Raw genomic sequence first — 20,255 nt, 5'->3', positions numbered from 1 at the left:
TTCAAAGCCTTTATGTCCGGACGTTTTGACTTGGCTCTTCGACAGAGGGATTATAATATATATTATGTGGTAATTTGACGCCCCCTCGAGGCCGGTTAGCTCAGTTGGTTAGAGCGTGGTGCTAATAACGCCAAAGTCGCGGGTTCGATCCCCGTACGGGCCATTTGTATTTTACCCAAAGTGACTTTACTGTACCACATACAGGTTTTTCTATATGTAATGACGTTGTTTGGCGTAGTCACGTGGCCGGTTAGCTCAGTTGGTTAGAGCGTGGTGCTAATAACGCCAAGGTCGCGGGTTCGATCCCCGTACGGGCCATTTGTATTTAACCCATAGTAACTTTACTGTACCACATACAGCTTTATCTATATGTAATAACGGTGTTTTGGCGAAGTCACCTGGCCGGTTAGCTCAGTTGGTTAGAGCGTGGTGCTAATAACGCCAAGGTCGCGGGTTCGATCCCCGTACGGGCCATTTGTATTTTACCCAAAGTGACTTTACTGTACCACATACAGGTTTTTCTATATGTAATGACGTTGTTTGGCGTAGTCACGTGGCCGGTTAGCTCAGTTGGTTAGAGCGTGGTGCTAATAACGCCAAGGTCGCGGGTTCGATCCCCGTACGGGCCATTTGTATTTAACCCATAGTAACTTTACTGTACCACATACAGCTTTATCTATATGTAATAACGGTGTTTTGGCGAAGTCACCTGGCCGGTTAGCTCAGTTGGTTAGAGCGTGGTGCTAATAACGCCAAGGTCGCGGGTTCGATCCCCGTACGGGCCATTTGTTTTTTACCCAAAGTAACTTTACCGTACCACATACAGGTTTATCTATATCTAATAACGGTGTTTTGGCCAAGTCACGTGGCCGGTTAGCTCAGTTGGTTAGAGCGTGGTGCTAATAACGCCAAGGTCGCGGGTTCGATCCCCGTACGGGCCATCTTCATTTTAATTCATCCAGACATTTTATGCAAAGTGACTTCCTTTCATTTGAACCAGGTGTGTTGCACCAGAGCGACCTAAAAAACCTGCAGGACGCTGGTCCTCGAGGACTGGACTTGCCCACCTCTGATCTAGTATTTTGTTGCGCTGAGACAGACGACCAAAGACGACATTTGCGATATCAATTAATTTTCAGTGACAAATTGCATCATTTCCTGCTGCAAACATGAGGAAATGGATCTCCCATATCACACTAACTATGCAAGTAAAGCCTACGCACTTGACGTGAGTTGAATCCATTTGTCATTTCTAGTCTTGTTATTTACAACAGGGCAATGCAAAAGAGAGTATTATGCTTGCTAATAGTTAGCAAGCACAATACTTCCCTCTGCTTAATGAATGATGTTTCACCGACTTGTGCAAATATCCGTACTGCTCGATAGTGCAGTCGCTTTGAAGTAAACAGTGCCCAGATATGTGTCTCCCTCCAAACGCCCGCACGTTGCCGTATTTACAACCAATATCAATTATGCATCAGCAGCGCAATGATGGATGGGTGCTCTGTGCTGTAACTTTTGGAGCAATTAAGCAATGGAGGCTTTTGGGTCTTTTCCAGCTGTCTGCACTTTCACATGAGCTGCAGGCAGGAAATGGAGAGGAGGAGGGGGGGGGGGCATTCAGACGGGGCCTCATGGGAAATGTGCTGGCCGCGGCTGCGGCGGTGATGTGCTCACGCGTCGACGACATGTATCCAGGTTTATTCTCCGATGACAGGGTGTCAGTGTCACTTGTCAGCCACCTTTGAGGTGGTTTCGTTTAACCAGCTGCTCCCCCTCATGGAGGCTCCTCTTCATTTGTGTATCCAATTTGCGGTTTTGTCAGACTTCAGTCCGAATGAACTGCACATTTGGCTTTCTACCTTGAGCTAAGCAAAACGGATTATCTCGACTTGTGTTTGGTTCCGTCATTTCACAGTTTTTCCCTCAGCTGATTCACAGCTATGCTACTAGGTGTGAAGAATATTACCGTAATTTTCGGACTATAAGTCGCACCGGAGTGTAAGTCGCACCAGCCATACAATGCCCAAAAAAGTGAAAAAAACAACATATATATGTATATAAGTCGTTCCTGAGTATACGTCGCCCCCCCCCACCCAAACTATGAAAAAAAACGCGACTTATAGTCCGAAAATTACAGTACTCCTTTGCTAAGATATTTTTGTCACAGTCAATGCAGCTCGGGCGTCATCGTGGTTAGTACGATTTTGTGAAGATTGCCAAGCGTGTGAGAAATGAAGCAAGAAAGACCAGATGTTGAGTAGTGTTATGTATTTATGAGCAGAGTTTTACAACCCCCTCGTGATTTCATTTCACAACTCGTACAGCCGTTGTATCGAATAAGGGGCCGTTCACTCAGACGCTGTAAATTAAATATCACCTTCCGCCACGGAAACCTTCAGCTAGATTTTGCGTTTACGCATCTAAGCGTTTGATTAAAAAAGTAGTCTACTAGCGGGCTAGCAATTTTTCCTCGTGCTAAATTACTGAAACCAAACATTTTATATTTGCCTATGAGAAAATGCCATCCTGAAAAATGTGATGACGGAGGATTGGACCGTCTAAAATCGCCGTACTGCTGAAAATCCGTCATCACTGGCAGTTTAGTTTGAGGTCTCCCCTACTGTGTCAGCACTCACGCGGCGGCAATCACACTCGCAGCGTCATATTTACAGCCGAGCTGTGCCATTTTCTGCTGTCTCTCACGTCCTCGTTCTCCTCGCCGCTCGCTGTTGCCATCGCACCTGAGATGAGGTTAGAGGAAAGGAGGGATTGATGGTGACAGGATAGAATGAAAGTCTTCCAGTGGGAAAGCCTGGAAGGAGAAGTGTGAGACCATGTGTACGACCTTATGAGATACCAAAAAGAATTTTCCAAATATTGTCACAACGCGTCTTCTTTAATATTCTCCTCGGATGGTTTGTTCTACTCCATTTCAAGCTCTGCAGTAGTGCCGAGTGGATTGTTTGAACTGACGCTCGTGTGTCAGTGAGGTGTTAAACAACGTGACATAGTCGATTGGAAGACGGTGAAGAGCTGCCAGGCGACATGCTGAATGTGCAGCTTGATCTTCACTCGCAATATATGCCAACCGTTTTTTGAAGCCATTCTGTTGTCGGAGCCCAAAAGCAAAAGCCAAACATTCCGAAAATGACAGTGGATACGTCATAAAAGGTAAAAATGGAATCCATTGCGAGTAAACTACCGTTTTTTTCCATGTATAATGCGCCCCCATGTATAATACGCACCCTAAAAATGGCATGTTGATGCTGGAAAAAAGCCTGTACCCATGTATAATACGCACCCAAATTTTGAGTCCTACTTAAGTCGGTAAACGTAAAATTATTTCAGGAAAAAAGATCATCTTTGGGAACAACCGGATGTTATTCTGACGGTCAGTATCACTGCGCATGCGCTAGCATACTCAATAGCGAAGAAATGTTTCGGATTTGTGCAGGGTACATTATGACAGCAAACCAGCAGGTGATCGAGCAAGCGTCTGATACGAGAGCATTGTGTTTGTATGGAGCGTGTTTGAAGTGGACAGCAGAGAAGAAAGGGCATCTGTAATAGCGGCCTCCGGATGATATCCGGATAAAAAACAAAATTTTTACCCATGTATAATGCGCACCCCAGATTTTAGGACAATAAATGAGTTAAATTTTGCGCATTATACATGGGAAAAAACGGTAAATGTTTTCTCACTGTCTGACACAAAATTCATGACAGTGTGTTAATCTGTTTTACCGCGGCGTCGTGAGTTTGAGCTGAGGAAGCAGAGGATCCTTCACATCATGACCGAGCTTTGCGCTTTCAACGCAAGCAGAACTAATTAGCGCTGAGGGATTTATTTCAATGGATGACAGCCTTCATTTACAGTAATTGGACATTTAGTGTGCTGTACTGAGACCTCTGATATGGAAATATGGAAATGTCTTAGACCAACGCGCTTTTGTAGGCTTCTGTATTATGAAAATGACGTGTCCTTTTGACAAAGCCTGACAAAATTCAGTTTAGTGGCAAAATATGGCGAAATCTATAGTCAAACACAAATCGTTTTTTTGGGGTTGATAAATGACACAACATTATTAAAGAGGATGAGTAAATGTGTCCCAGAAGATACAATGCCAGTGGAAGCCATGACATTATGTTCGCTGACGTTCACAGATGAGCTTATCGTCTAATCTTTTTTGTCCCTCCAAAAAGATTTTGCCTTTCCATCACTCACAGCATTTATCCGAAATGTTTGAGTCTTGTCGCTATATGCTAACATCAAATTATGATAGCTTCAGTTTCTTTCTGACACCTGATCTAGTTTGATTTTTCCTAATTGCTTGTTTTTTATCCATAGACATTTTTGGACATTTTGTAACTTTGTATTTAATTCTCATGGGTATTGCCACAAATGTACTTCATCATTTATAAGAAGTTACATAACTTGGTGATCTCTGGTTAAAAAAAAAAAAAAGTCTAGCAGGTTTTTATTTGTGTATCAGAGAATGAAAGGAGTCAGAAAGGCTTGGCCCAGGCCTCTGCATCATCCTATCAGCCGTAATCAAATCAACTTTGAGTGTGCGGCCTATTGAATGGGATGTGCCAGCAGCGACTGCAGATTAAAGAAGATTAAAGTTTTAAAAGGCAAGCTGAGTATGTCGGTTAGAACTGCGAGTACTGCCTCGGTTTGCTTATGAAGGTGCGTTTGGTCATGCGACATGCGGCTTATGCTCTTTAGTAAAGTCACATTCAATTCAGCGTGAGAGAGAGCAAAATGAAGCAGACTGAGTGTCATTGATGTGAACATTTATTTGTCAGCTGAACTGCAGCAGGTCATATCTATTCAACCAACTTGTATTTTAGTCCGCCTGAATAGATCGGCGCCGAGTAAAAGTGTATTCTCATTTCATTTCAACAAAGCTAAGCCTTGTATTTATCCTAGCCAGCGCCTCAAGTTGTCCTAGTGGAGTAAAATTGAATTAGAAGCAATTGCGGTCACTCGATGAGAACATTTAGCGTGCGTGCTCATTTCGACACTGTCAGCGGCATCATTAAAAAGCAAGCGCGCTGCAGATTCATCAGTTATTCTCATCCAATTGAACAAAAAAAGTCAATAAGGAGTTCTTTGGCTCACATGTTCCACTTAAGTCAAGGTGGACTTGCCTCTGGCTCTCATTAAGAGGGATTTTCATTTGGTCAGGGGAGCCACATAACAAAGTTTAGACTGATTATTGCCGATTGATCAGCCATTTAAAGCAGATTATTTACATTACAAAAACACTGCACTTAAATGGGATTGCTGCTTTTGGATTGCAGAGTGAAGGTCTTTATGAGATTTGTTTCTTTTAACGATCCTAAGTAGCTGCATCTTTAGGTACACCTTCATAATGGAGATTAAATACTGTAAACGTTGTTGCTGCCTTATACTGAGGATTTCTGCTTAACTTAGTTCAGTGACAATTACTGAAATAAAATATTCACAATAAAACATTGTTCAATTACCATATTTTCCGGACTATAAGGCGCTTCATTAATGCATCATGTCCGATTTTTAATCTAAATCAAATCGTTCTCCATTTTATCTTTTTTATTTCAACTTCAGACGCAACCAATGACTTTATAATCACAAAATAATGATCCATAGTCTTTTTGATTCATGATTCATAGTCTTCAGCAGGCCACTTATGATTGATTTCATGACACAATGCTTCGGGCCAGTTTAAATTTAGGAATTTGGTCCATATATAAGGCGCACCGGACTATAAGGCGCACTGTCCACTTATGAGAAAATTTTAGGTTTTTAGGTGCGCCTTATAGTCGGGAAAATACGGTATTACCCCACTGAATTGAGCACAGCTAGCTTTGAAAAGGAAAAAAATATATATCTATATATACGTACGTACGTGCATAGTATATTGGATGCCATTGTATTATGCTGCAGTACTCTATGTTCCAAAGTTAATAGCGTTCATTCCACTTCCATCATCTCTCAGCAATGCCAAGGCCAGGGTAACGTAAGCCATCATGAAAAGGTGAATAGATTGCAAACGAGTCCTTGAACGTGTTGGTCATCTCAAGATGTGCGTCAGATGATTGTGCGTTTGATTGCGTAAACGCCGCACCTTTATAAAAGCGGCTGAATTTGTCCATGCTGGCAGAGCGTTAAAAGAAAAGGCCAAGTCGAAGGTCGTGATGTTTTATCGAGCACGTTGCAGCGGAGCAGCATCCAAAAAGAGAAAGCGCTGCTGCTGCGTGTGGGTGAGAATGTTCACCAAAGCTTGGCCTATTTGAAGACGATCCAGAACAGTGCAAGGGAACGTGAAACAAGAGAGTGTGCACTTGCAGCAAATATGTCTCCTAAAATCACTCTGGTAGAAAATGTGTGAAGCACCTTTTTGCTGACCCCCTGTTACATTTACATTGCCTCTAAATATAAAACTGGATTGAATCCAGATTGAGTCCACGTTAGAGCTTCTCATCCGAAAGGAAAAATTCATTCAAATGAGATCATTTTTGGAGGATAGATTGGCAGTCACACATTACAAAAAAGATCCTACCGTAATTTTCGGACTATAAGGCGTGTTTTTTTTTCATCGTTTGGGTGGGGGGACGACTTATACTCAGGAGCGATTTATATACATATACACTACCGTTCAAAAGTTTGGGGTCACCCAAACAATTTTGTGACCCCAAATTTTTGAACGGTAGTGTATATATTTATTTAGATAATTATTTATAGATTATATATATCATCTTCTGTGTAAAAAATCTTATAATATATATGTATACTTCTATTCATAGATTATTTATAATCTCATACAAATATAAAATATAATTTATAATAATTAATTCATAATATTTTATTATAATTATATTTACACTACCGTTCAAAAGTTTGGGGTCACCCAAACAATTTTGTGACCCCAAACTTTTGAACGGTAGTGTATATGTTTTTTTTTTTTTCACTTTTTTGGGCATTTTATGGCTGGTGCGACTTGTACTGCGATTTATAGTCCGAAAATTACGGTAGTTTCCATTTGACTTTAAAATTGGAATAGATCATAGTTCGACCATGGCTTTAGGTGTGACAGCAAAACTCCCAACGCTCTCATAAATCTGCTACGTTTTACACAAAGTGCTGCTTGCAGCATGTGCAATCCACTCCAAGCCAACTTTCATCATCACCATCCTCATCATCATCTTCATCATCGTCCTCCTCCTCCTCGTACGTTGGTCCTAACCGGATCGCAGTGAAGTGCACACACACACTCAAACGCACCCCCTCACACACACACACGCTTCAGGCTGGGTGGATGCTGCTCATGCACCATGGAGCAAAAAGCATCCAAGGATGAAGGCACGTCCAGGGGACAAGAGTCCTACCAGCGGCGAATGTGGAAGACTTTCCAGGAGAAAACCAAGCCGTGGCTCAGTCCCAAACTGGGCTCGGAGCGCCGCGCTAGCGGCGGAGCAGAGGGCACGAAGAAGGAGTCAGGACTGTGGATGTTTAAGAGGAAAAAGAAACACTTGGACCGAGTGTTCTCTTCCTCGCAGCCCAATCTTCGCTGCTCCTCTCCGCCGGACAAGCGCGGCGGAGGCGGACGCGGTGACGCGGCGGCCGGGACCAGTCGAGGATCAGGAGGCGACAGGCAACATCTCGGCGCGGCTTCCGGGAGCACGGGGAGCAAACCCGAGCTGATGGTTCACGGAAGCCCGAAGATCCACGTCTCGCAGCTCATCGCGTCCCAGCAGAAGAGCTCCTCGCTAGGCTCGGCGTGTTTCGAGAAGCTGGTGGTGGATCCGACCGTGGTCCTGCAGGAGAAAGAGCAGCTGCGGAAGAAGACAAGTGATTTTGTGAGTACAACTCCATGACGGTACTTGCACATGGTGTTTTCTGCTATCATTCATTTTGCATTTGACCTGAATATGAAATTGATGCAGGTTGCATAATTTATATTGCTCGTGTAGGCATGGGCCTCGTGACTGCACCGTCAATGACATACCCACGCTAGCGTGTGCCACATTATTAGGGACACCTCTGCGCATCTTGGATTTTATTCCAGGAAATACATGGCGGATGCAGTAGCTGAGCTCAAAAAGAATTGAGGAATGTGGTGATTCATAAATCATAAGTGCATGTCATAGCAAATCCTGAGATGGAATATGATCTGTTATTTTAAAACACTAATGTCAAGTCGGGGGCGGAGTTAAGATTTGGCCAACAGGAAATTGCTTGGGGCAAAATTTCATCTATTCCCTAATCGTGTTGATGAAACTTCTGCTTCTAACTCTTGAAGTAGCTGGGGTTCCTCAGATTGCTTGCTAGTTCAGCATACATCAAGAATTAAGTCACTAAGTTTTTCTCTTCGCCCGCAACGTGATGTCGGATTCTTGAGGTAAGCCATTTTAAACTAAAATGAAAATTGCTGCCGTAATTAGAAACAGAAACTGATTCGTCAGCATCATTCTGGATTCATGATGCATTTTTTTGACCTGTACCCCCATAATCAAGTCTTCCTGTATCGAGTAAGAACCACGGCCTGTTTTATTTTAGCAAACGTCCAGAAGACCCAGTAGCATGTGGAAGAAGCATAAACAGCCACAACAGCCTGGCACCTTCTCATGTTGGTCACCAGCCTGGTCACACGCTGCTGTGGGGAAGGCGTTCCACATTCTTCCTTCGGTTACATCATCACAGAAATAGAAAGCTGCTGTCTTAAGCTTGAAAAGTAAAAATAGTGAAAAATATTGCATGGTCCTATCCGATACAAGTATTCGAACCTGAGCTCCCCCGAGTAACTCCACATTTCAATTTTTGCCTTAAGCTCATGAAAAATGTGAGGAAACAAAATTGTCGCGCTGGTAATTTTGCTGCCTTTTTTTTATTTGCACCTTTTTGGCGCCACTCAAAGTGTCTAGCAGCTGTCCAAAAGTGATTTAACAATTAAGTACACTAGCTGCAGCCATTAAATCTCTCTTAGCCGCATGCACTCAACTGAAGAGGGCTTCGCTCGCATTGATCTCGCGGCGCCATTGCTGCCCAGTTAAATAATACATAATGCTCACACTGGCCCGTGTCTTTATTTTTAATGATATTGCATTCATATTGAAGAAGTTAGCAACGTGTAGAGTGGTGTGTTTGTGGTCCACGGTAAAAAAAGAAGAAAAGAAAATCCCATTTTATCTTCCAGTTATCAAAATCAAAGTCTGCTTTATTGTCAATCCCTTCACATGCCAAGACACGCAAAGAAATCGAAATTACGTTTCCACCATCCCACGGTGACGAGACATATAGTCCACGATAGACATAGAAGTAAACGACACAAAATAAAAACAAGAAGGCACAAACAATGAATAATAAGAGTGATGAATAAATAATAAATAAATAACACAATAACTAAGAGGAGCAAAACGTAAATTGTAATTTCATCACAATATCACTTTCGAAGCAAAATAGTGGCAGCGACGGGAAAAAAGAGGAACAAATGTATGTCGTAATGGAGTCAGCAAAGTATTTTGAGCTTTGAGATTTGTTTTGGGTCCACCCGTTAGGATTAAATGGGAAATATTCAGCTCGCCACTGTATGAAGCAGCAAAGTGGGTTTTTGTGTCAAGATTTGTTTTGTTCTGAGTAGCTATTGCCTCATGAAGTACTGCGATTCCCGGCAAACAGAAATGAGAGTTTAGGTCTTCCTAATTGATTTTCCTTTTGATCGATATAATCAATTCACCCCCGCTCCCACCCAGATTAAATAATGCAGGACAAACTGTGTCCGTGAAGTTTGTACTGACATAAAATATGCATGGAAAGGATCCATTGGAAAATGTTTGTCTGACATACATGGATGTTATTTTGGCATGTGTGTGTCATTTGAGGAAAGTGAGCAGCTTGTGTAAATCCTCTAAACTTGAACGAGTGCCAGCAGCTTGCGGCCTCCTCCTAGAAATGTCACCGTGGTGTTTCTAGAATTAACATTCAATGCAGCACTGACACGTACATACTCTTATTATTTTATTCATCTTCAATTCTAATTGACCTAAACTTTGCTGTCAGACATACACTACCGTTCAAAAGTTTGGGGTCACAAAATTGTTTGGGTGACCCCAAACTTTTGAACGGTAGTGTATATATTTATTTAGATAATTATTTATAGATTATATACACTACCGTTCAAAAGTTTGGGGTCACCCAAACAATTTTGTGACCCCAAACTTTTGAACGGTAGTGTAAATATTATTATAATAAAATATTAAGAATTAAATATAATAAATTATATCTTATATTTGTATAAGATTATATATAATCTATGAATAAAAGTATACAAATATATTATAAGATTTTTTACACAGAAGATTATATATATAATCTATAAATAATTATCTAAATAAATATATACACTACCGTTCAAAAGTTTGGGGTCACCCAAACAATTTTGTGACCCCAAACCTTTGAACGGTAGTGTATATACATAATCTTCTGTGTAAAAAATCTTATAATATATATGTATACTAATATTCATAGATTATATATAATCTTATACAAATATAAGATATAATTTATAATATTTAATTCATAATATTTTATTACAATAATATTTACACTACCATTCAAAAGTTTGGGGTCACCCAAACAATTTTGTGACCCCAAACTTTTGAACGGTAGTGTACAAACAAAAACTTTTTTCCACCCTCCACTTGTCTGACTTTCAACTTGCCTCCTCGAGTCAAAGCTGTTTGTCTTCGTCCCGTGAGGGACATACAGGAGATCTCGTCCTTGCCCTCGGCTAGCCTAAGAATATATTACCCCTTTGTCCACCAATTACCTTGAGAGATAATCTTCATTTTATTGTCTTCCTGATTGACCTCCTGTGATCTGATAGAGGCTCTCAAACATCCTGAGGTGAAATATAAAATACACCTGAGTGTATACACGCACCAAAACGTGAACTTCTGTTTGGCCTATTTTATCATCGTCCGTATCAGACAAACAATCCAATTTTCACTAAATGATTGCCCTCAAGGGAAGCTTCCTTATCACGCAACTGTCAAAGGGAGACAATACACCGTCTCGCTGGGAAGGCTGAAACCTGGGGCAGACATGCCAGTCGGAGTAATGAGAGAACAGATAGAGATCAATGAGAGACGAGGAGAAGCCGCCCTTCTACGGGGAGCCATCTTTTTAGACCATAACAGATGTTGGAAGATTTGCTCAAATCAAAGAAAAACGCTCACAAAGCAAAAAGGGAGCGCCCGAGAGACACGCCACAATTGCAATACAGAAGTAACTCGCATTTTATTTATTGTTGAATTTACGGGTTGATTTCTGGTTGACCACTCAATTTTTGGGAGAAAAGAAGAAAATAATATCATCGAGCCACCGCTATGTCTTTAAATGGCCTTGGCAGTGAGTTAGTGAATAGTGAAAAGCAGCCGTACGCTATGAAATTAAGAGAATAAACTATTGGGAATTAATATTTAGGTCGGAAAAGAAGGTCAGTGCTTCTCATAGAGGGTTAGGCCAGCAGAAGGCCTTGGAGACCCTCACCATCAAAAATATATTAGTAAGTGCTCTGTAAATTGCCAAACAGAATTAGTCTTTTGTTAATTGCGCCCTCTGCTGGCTACTTCCAAGCCCTCCTGTGCTTCCAAGATGTAATGAAACCTGCTTGATCAAATTCCTCATTGATTTACCCGGCCTCAACACGATTGAAAGTGAGCTCCGCATGGAAGCTTTTCCAGTTGTGAGTTGAAAGGCAGAGCAGGTCCATGCAGACCATAATGTGGAGCTGAAGGCTAGTGACCAAAGGCTGCATGCTAATCTGGTGTCATTTGCAACTCAATGTGGACCTCTCCTGTGCGGTGACTGGATATTGAATATTTGCAAATGAGCTTAGCTGCAGCCTCCATGAAGCAATAAAATCCATTCTTTGTTAGCTTTAAACAATATTGTAAGTCCACAACTTTTTTTCTTTTCTCCTAGTAGGCTACTTATAACATCTGTTCATTTTTAGTGGCATTAGGATGCTGCATATCCCCAGCTCATTTAGGTGGAAGCTCTGGATTGGTTGCCAGCCAAGAGGCTATAATAATAATGACAATAATTAAAATTAAAATACTAATAGAAATAATGATAAAATAATAATATAAACAATATTTATTATTATTAATAATAACAAATTCATGTTTGATTACATCGAAAAAATGCTAATAGGATATCAACCCAAAAGGTTCTCTCTCTGAGGTCATTTGGGGGCACCCAGAGCTTAAAGCAAACATGCTGAAGCAGCATTTAAAACTTGTGCAGCGCGCAAAACGACTAAGTGCCAAAAGAAATTAAATTGGCCAAGTGCAAGTCCAGAATAAAAAGTATTATCTTTTCCCCCTGTGTGAATCACGCTATCTTGAGTATTAAATAATCATATCAATAAAGCTGCCTCACCTTTGGTTGTGTTCTTAATAATGTGACCGGTGAGAGTATATTGGAGCCATATGGGTCATATAGTCATCCATCTCAAACTCGGCACTAGCTTAAAGTGAAAGCGAGCCAACAGTAATGAATGAATTGGCTTTTGATGTGTGCTATTTTATCTCATGTGGGTCAGTGAGTAAGTGATGGTTGCAATTCTGTCACATTACAAAGGGGCACATTTTCAAGCCCCCTGAGAGATAAACGTGCTGCTCCCTTTTTCCCCCCAGCGCCTCCTTTCACAACAGGTGGTAGCTATTTCCAAATCATCACTTGTCCCGGGCCAATCTATAAAAAGATTAAGGATATGTTCAACTTTTAATTTGACTCCTATATTATGATTTTTTTTTTTTTTTTTTATGTGACGTCCTTGGTGTTTACTTCCTGTCTTGTCTTAATCTCAAGGGCACGTGTAGGAGTTGATATGTGTGACTTGACAAATTCTACACAAAGTGTTATTCCTGTCCGTGGCTTGATGATTGGCCGACCCGACGTGGGTGTGTGCATGACCATTATGGACAGACATCGTGACTTTAGATGAAGGACTCCTGCTCCGTTAGTTGAAATGTCCTCTCGCCATCTGGCTGCAAAGATACCCGAAGGCGCCGAGACTCTGTTAATATGCTTGCGTGGCTCGAAATAATTTTCTATTATTCTCAGCAGAAAGATCCATGGATTCAGTGGTGAGCTTCGCCTGCATCTCATTTCTGGTATTTTCATTGACAAACAGTCAGAGGAACTTATTCTCTCGACATGCTGTATAATGTGAGAATTCCATTTCACTTTTTGCTTCATTACTGAAATGCAGGCGTTTTGTTTTGATTGACAGACCCCTTGAGACTTTTTTATTATCGTGGCTGAAGATAATGTCAAGTTTTCAGGAGCCAATTATCTTCACCAATCCCGTGGCTGAGTGTTGACGTGGGCGCAACTACAAAATGATGACTCATGGGCTTTGTCACTACTACGTTGATGTTTAGAGCTTCCACGTCTGGAGTGTGGCATGCTGAGGTGACGCATTGTTTGTGTGTGTGTAGACTAGAGAGCGTTTTCCTTTTGAAAAGTTTCCTTTTTCCATCTCTCCGAAAATAATCTGCCTGTGCTTAGTATGGAAATGTCTGTCTGACGATGAATGGCAAGTTTCACGTGTTGCCGCTAGTGTCGTCAATTTAGCAGTACCGTAATTTTCGGACTATAAGTCGTGGTTTTTTTTCATAGTTTGGGTGGGGGCGGGGCGACTTATACTCAGGAGCGACTTATATACATATATATGTTTTTTTTTTACTTTTTTGGGCATTTTATGGCTGGTGCGACTTATACTCCGGTGCGACTTATAGTCCGCAAATTACGGTAAATGAGAAATATTTGAAGTTTGTGTCATTTATGTCGATTTATTCAGATGTGAATTGAGGAAATAAAGAGATTAAGCTATTCCGGTGTAAACAATCAAATGGAAGACGCCAGAGCGGAATTGGATGAGAGGCGAGAGCAAAGAAAAGGAATAATCAGACAAAGTGCTACGACGATTTAATGCGCGGCACTTTTTTGCCAATCTCCAAATGTAAAGTTGCTCCATTCATCACGCTCAATATACATTGAGCCTTTTTCCCCGTGGCCTCTTCACATTTGCTTGATTGAATAATTGATTGGAAGTGTAGAATATATTATGCAAGTTATTTGTGGGGAAAAAATAACAGATCTTGTCATTCATGCTGAAGTTCACCTTGTCCTTTGAGGTCCCATTTGTCCATGCGTTTTGTTGCCCTGCTTCCTCTCATGCTGATGAATCCTGCGTCCTCCTTCAGTCCGCTGCACTCGAAAAACGATGGCGGGCTTGCAAAGCCTTTATTAGCTTCCCTTCTGAATTGTGAATGTTTATTTTATTGTGCACTGATACGATGTTAAGCCGTGCAAGCAAATGTGTGCATCCAGCACGTGTAATGTGGAACGCGTCACCACCAAGCAGATGCAGTTTGCTGACACTTGCAGCATTTCTGTTAACCACTAGGGGCAGCATTTCAAATAATGCTCAATATCATTGCAGCAGTCAAGAGAATTTCTTTTTTTTTTAAACACAGGAGAAAATTTATGGTCAATACCAACATTCATTTCCCCCCCATGTGTACAAATGTACACAAGATTTATGGAAAGTAAAGCGTGAATAAATCAGGGTCACATATAATTCCAGGCCAGGGGAATTCTGCAGACATCTGCATAAATCAGTTAACTGCTATTTGAAATTTCAGACAGACAAAATAATCAATATCTTTGGAGTTCTGGTTTGCCAAAATATATTCTACCCGCAGTTGGCTGGCAAGGTGCATTTTTGTTCTTTTAGAAGAACAAAAATGATGAATGGTTTTCCTACCGATTTGTTAGTTGAAAGTGAGCATGTCTTTTACATTGTGGAATGTCAGGGGGAGAGAAAGCGACAGAGCGGGAGCAAGAGAGAGAGAGTGAGAGAGAGAGAGCAACCGAGTGCCGGTGGTGCTTTCAAGAACGTCGCATCTGGTTGGCCTTTGCTGTGTTAGTGAGCGAGGGAAAGGCAAGCGGCAGGTTAGGAGCGTGTTCAGATGTTAACATGGCCCCTTTCAACTGTAGGACAAAGCCACACGGTAGGTGTTTGCATTCTTGGCATCAGAGAATATCAATTGTTTCAGGGCGGAGGGGGGAATGTCCGGGATCAAAATGTTTCCAGCACTTTAGCATGTTCTCATATTTGCATGCAGAAATGATTTTCATACAAACTGAATTTTCCATAGCTGCTTTGCTTATGCGGTCAGTTGCACTCGGAGAAAACAGTGACTGGCTAGATGTGGACTTTTGTTTACAATGACAGTTGGGGGGGGGGGGGGGGGGTTGGAATGGGCGCGTTGTATCCGATTTCTAATAGCGTGCAACCAGAGCAGGGTGCTAGTGTGACAGGGCTTGAGAAAGAATTAAATCAGCTTCAAGAGACTTGATCAAGTCCGACAGAGCAATTCATGATTGTGTTTACTCCGCCACCCCGGCCAGACGCTTTTGGGGAGATGGAGTTAATTTATGAGAGAACATCCATCCAAGTCCTGCTGGATGCGGAACGTGATAGGAATGAGAGCACCGTAGCAAGCAAAAAAAAAGCATGTCGATCACAGATGTCAAACTTAAGGCCCGGGGGTCTGATATGGCCCGCCATGTCGTTTTATGTTTGTCTTCACTTTTTAAAAAAAAATATTTGTCAGTTTGATTTGGGTTGACAGTCATAAGAGGGCCATTATGAAGGAAACTATAACTACAAAAATGGAGATGTTCCAAGGCAGAAGATAAGCTCAAGATCAAAAGGCTCTTAGGACAGTGTAGAAGAATCAAATGAGCCTTTTATTGTGCAGAATAAACTGTACATGAATAAAGACTGTGCTATCTCATTTCAATTTCATCCCTCAGTTCACAGTTGCAAAACATTGCTTTTCATGGCACTCTGCTAATTTGGAGTTGGCATTGTTTTCGCCGAGTGCATAATTAATGGGCACTCCAGCTGTTTTGCAACCGCTGAGGGTTTCTGCGGCAGGATCCAAACATTCATTCTGGGTTGTCATCGCAATCAAACCAATTGTTCACCCTGAGGTTACGTAAAGGTTGATTTTTTTTTTTTTTGCTACTCTGGAGTCTCTTCATGCTGATCGGTGGTAACTGGACGATGTTAAAGCGCATTATTGCAAATTGGACTTCGTTGTGATGCACTGGCCAGGATGCAAAGTCAATGAGAGATTCCCACTCCCATTAAAAAAAAAAAATAAAAAATCAGTCAATTAGCTTTCTGTACGTTTTTTTTATTTGTATTTTTTTTTTCTGAATGAACGAGGCGGACCATGTGTCTCCTCCCATTCCATTAACATCACACTCCACTCTTTACCGCTTGGACTTTGCTATTTTTAGCAAAGGTGCCAGCGTGAGACATATGCACTGCCGTCATCCTGTGTAGGCTGGTGTCTTGAGAGTGCCGAGGCGGTGCCACTTTCATCTGTGTAGGAAGAACGCGCAAGACTCACTGCTGCATGACTATTTAGTCTTCCCCCACTATGCGAAGGTAGCTATGCTACCCCAAGCTTTGTGGCAAATAGCAAAATACAGAATTCTCCAAAATGACAGCAAAGCACTACTTTTATATCAGATAGAGCAGGGGTGTCAAAGCGGTATCTTTCGCGGGCCGCATCGTAGTCATAGGTTCTTTCGGAGAGCCATTATGACTGTCAACCCAAATATATATATGAGCACCTCATATTCTATATGGTAAAAGCTACAAAACAAACTGACAAATCACTCGTTTTCAAATCAGACGAGTAAAAACTGGTCAAATATTAAAAAAAAAGATTTTAAATTTGATATTCTATTTGATGCACATTTTGTCTTGGCGGGCCGCATCTGGCCCCCGGGCCTTGAGTTTGACACCGGTGGGATAGAACGACGGCCTGTTTGTGTGTTTACCACCATTTTCTAATTGCTGTTAGCTGTTGATACAATTGGGAGGGAAATTGGGTTGGAATAGGATATGGAGGTCAAAGGTCAGACTTGAAAGCCCCCACCAAATAAAGATATAGCATAGGGTTCATCAGTGTGCTCAGCTGCGATGTCACTGAGCTGTTTTTGAAATAATAATAATAATACGACGATTTTCCGTGGCACTATTTTCTAAGCAATGTTACACGGTTGCTCACACTTCAGATTTGCAGCTTGTACTTTTTTTTTTTTTTTCTCCTCCAGAGATTTACTCTGCCAATTTGGACGTTTTGGTCCCTTGCATCACGAGCCTCCTTTCTGGCAGTTCTGAGAAGTCTGCTCCCTAACATGTCTCAATAGGGACCAATTCCAGTCTCTTATTGGTCTCCTGGTGCTTCTCAGGGATTGTATTCAATCTTTTTTTTCTTTTCTTGTATTGCTATTTTTAGCTTTAGCGCTACGCATGATAGCCCACATGCCGTCTGATGAATAGGACGAAAAGACAGAAGGAGAATAGCTTGACTCATCTCGCGGCTTGTTAAAAGCTCCGAGGGGAACCGTGTTGAGAGTCGGCTGGGGGTTCCCCCACAAAGTTAAAGCGAGAAGGTCCTCCAATTTACCTCTAATGTTCTGTGAAGAGAATTGAAAATGCAAAGAAAGTTTGACAAACTATACAGTATGTGACTTTAAACTTCATCTTGTCTCCACAGGGCACCAGTATCGTGGACCCGTGTAATGCAGAGCCTGCGCCTCCCAGTCCAGCCATGTACCAGCTGGATATTGTCTTGAAAAAAGGCAACAACTTGGCCATCCGAGATCGCACAGGTGGGGAGTTTCGATTTCTTTTTACCATTTGTCTTTATTTAAATCGTACTGCCAATAAATACGGTGGTGTGTACAAAGTGGCATAGTTTTATAGATGTAAACAATCTTCTGCATGTTGTCCAGCGAGTCCATATCTACTTCCGCATTGTCAAAGAAGGTGCAGCTCTCACACCCTTATTTTAAAGGGAACGACATATTAACCGGGAAGCTAACCCACAACGGCGCAAACGCCCCTTTCCAAGTTTGCTCAATTGCGAAAATACCAAAACAAAGAAAAATCCACCCATGTGGACAATTAGATGAGTTGTGCACTGGGCCTCACTCTATAGGCGTCACCATGACAACAGGCACAAATTAACTATGAAGTTTGCCGGACTACCTTGATTGATTGATTGATTGATTGATATCTTTATTTCGAACATCCAAAAGAAAAAAAAAAAAAGGTCCAGTGCTCCTGAGTCCTTTGGGGCAGCACATAAAGTGTCAAAATTATTTTAATAGAGCTGACCACACCAAATGTATGTTGCACACTGATGAACGTTAATGATCCGGCATTTTTTTAAATAATCCAAGCGCGTGACTGACTGTACCTTAATCGTATCGGATCTGTCGGTATTGGACCGTGGAATGACTTGTATTTCAGCCCTGACCAATATGTCCTACCGCACCTCTTGCATTGTGGGTAATAAGATACCCCGAGTGCTGCAGCCATCTGTCAGGCCTGACATGGCGCCCACGCACACGCACACACCACAATAGTCGAGTGACACCTTTACAATGAAAGATGCAAAGATGTACGCAAGAGAAAACGATTGTTCCAGTCATTCTTTGGTGTATTTACATCTTCCACAAAAATTCAAATCTCATTCTCATCAACTTAACATATTCATTTCCCCTCAGGAAGGAATGAAGCTTATTTTAGTCCATGATGATTACATCTTTATAAATCATCTGTTAATATTTTAAGACTGCTTGTCTGCCTTGTGGTGGCAAAGAGAGCTATTGATCACGAGAATGTAATTGGAATTACAGATTGATGATGACAATGAAAAAGCTGAATAATTAATCCACGGAATCATTTTCTGTCGTTTTGGTTTTGTCGTCGTCTCAGAGGTAATGAGCTGAACTCTCTCCTGGTTGCTGCTCCTAAAGTATTTCGGGAGCAATAAATAGTTTAGCTTTATGTGTGTTTTCAACTGCTGTCAAGAAGAAGAATACCAGAGGACTTTGGCCACAAGTCAAGCAAATGTTCCATTGCAAAAAAGCTAGCTCCCATTTATTTTATTTCCTCACTTTTATTTCCCTTGTCAGCTGTTTTAATGCCGGGTTTAAATAGCATTTCATCACATCCTTGTGACATTCAAAGTGTGAAAATCATTTATTATTTTTTTAAATTGTATCCAAACCGAGGTAGACTTTTTTATCTACTGTACTTCTCGGAATACACTAGGCAATCTTTTTCCTTCTCTGTGTTTCTCAGTCTGTTGCGCTGAACCCACTATTCCGACTTTTCCATTTCAAGCACCTCACCCAGCATCGCAACTTCCACTCATACTCTCCTCCACCCTCGCAATCTCGCAGGACCCGAAGAGGGAAAGGACGTGACAATAACTAAATCCTCGGAAAAGCCCAGCAGAGGATGTTCTTTCTGTGTCAAATCCCACCGTTGAGACACTTTTGTGTACAGCGACTTTATCATTGTCTGCTATAATGCATTCTGTCTGCCACAAAAAAAAGGATGAAAGGCATGGGCAATATGGACTGCAGAGAAAATGATCCCTAGTTAAGAACTTTTTTAAATACATGTACTTAAGTGACTGCTATGTGAAAAGAATGACTGAACTCATGAAACAAACTTATATTGTTAGCTGTTTTTATATAAATCAGCCATTCTTATCTTAGTTCATCCTGATCCTGAGGTTTCTGTACTCGCGGGAGGCTGTCGATACCAGCCACAGATACTTATGGAAAAAAAAAAAGCAGTTGATTTTGCATTTGTATATCAAACGTACTCATGGTATTGGTACTCAGAGTGAATATTACTCATATCAGTCTGGGAAAAAGAGTGTTATTTATTTATTTATTTATTTATTTATTTATTTATTTATTTATTTATTTATTTATTTATTTATTTATTTATTTATTTATTTACTTACTTATTTATTTTTGCATGTATTTACTTATTTATCTATATATGTTTGCTTATTGGTTCACTATCGCCCCCTATTGGCCAGCCCGCACTGAAGAAAGCCTGGCATGTGTACGTGCCTAAAATACTCGAGAGCAGCAATAACACGCCACAAAAATACGAGCCAGTCATAAAATGGCATGCGCATTTCAAGGGACTTTACAAGTGTGTGCCTTTTGGGGGTTTGAGATAAACAGGAGCATCATGTCTCTTTGTGGTGCCCATCAAGTCAATCGAGCAAAATAAAAGGGATTTTGTTAATTGCTTCTATTTAATTTGATCCCCCCCCCTATTATGAAAATTCTG

At 41.3% G+C, this 20,255-nt stretch overlaps 1 protein-coding gene and 6 non-coding genes across 23 annotated transcripts in view; all 7 read left to right on the top strand.

The window, feature by feature from the left end:
* Positions 1-89: 89 nt before the first annotated feature.
* trnai-aau (transfer RNA isoleucine (anticodon AAU)) lies at positions 90-163 on the top strand. The gene has a single exon. It is a non-coding gene; the product is annotated as a tRNA-Ile (tRNA).
* An 81-nt stretch (positions 164-244) lies between these two features.
* Positions 245-318, top strand: trnai-aau (transfer RNA isoleucine (anticodon AAU)). Its single transcript has one exon. It is a non-coding gene; the product is annotated as a tRNA-Ile (tRNA).
* An 82-nt stretch (positions 319-400) lies between these two features.
* trnai-aau (transfer RNA isoleucine (anticodon AAU)) lies at positions 401-474 on the top strand. Its single transcript has one exon. It is a non-coding gene; the product is annotated as a tRNA-Ile (tRNA).
* An 81-nt stretch (positions 475-555) lies between these two features.
* Positions 556-629, top strand: trnai-aau (transfer RNA isoleucine (anticodon AAU)). Its single transcript has one exon. It is a non-coding gene; the product is annotated as a tRNA-Ile (tRNA).
* Positions 630-711: 82 nt separating this feature from the next.
* On the top strand, positions 712-785 carry trnai-aau (transfer RNA isoleucine (anticodon AAU)). Its single transcript has one exon. It is a non-coding gene; the product is annotated as a tRNA-Ile (tRNA).
* An 82-nt stretch (positions 786-867) lies between these two features.
* Positions 868-941, top strand: trnai-aau (transfer RNA isoleucine (anticodon AAU)). Its single transcript has one exon. It is a non-coding gene; the product is annotated as a tRNA-Ile (tRNA).
* A 6,298-nt stretch (positions 942-7,239) lies between these two features.
* mctp1a (multiple C2 domains, transmembrane 1a) overlaps positions 7,240-20,255 on the top strand; it is a 64,824-nt gene continuing 51,808 nt past the window's right edge. For 3 of the 17 annotated variants that reach the window (XR_009714374.1, XR_009714372.1, XR_009714373.1), the window contains exons 1-2: positions 7,242-7,848; positions 17,647-17,761. Coding sequence is in view for 12 of the 17 variants with exons in the window: in XM_061277762.1 (XP_061133746.1) it covers positions 7,324-7,848; positions 17,647-17,761 (640 nt within the window). In the remaining 5 variants the exon portion in view is untranslated. Of the gene's footprint in view, positions 7,849-8,257; positions 8,391-12,186; positions 13,171-13,289; positions 13,472-14,942; positions 15,076-17,646; positions 17,762-20,255 lie in introns of those variants that run through there. The other 14 variants (XM_061277771.1, XM_061277769.1, XM_061277766.1 and 11 more) reach the window with 11 other exon arrangements.

This window comes from Syngnathus typhle, linkage group LG5, assembly GCF_033458585.1.
Source record: "Syngnathus typhle isolate RoL2023-S1 ecotype Sweden linkage group LG5, RoL_Styp_1.0, whole genome shotgun sequence".
In the NCBI taxonomy this organism is placed as follows: Eukaryota; Metazoa; Chordata; class Actinopteri; order Syngnathiformes; family Syngnathidae; genus Syngnathus; species Syngnathus typhle.
Note: the sequence above shows the minus strand (reverse complement) of the source record. Positions and strands in the feature narration are given on the sequence as shown.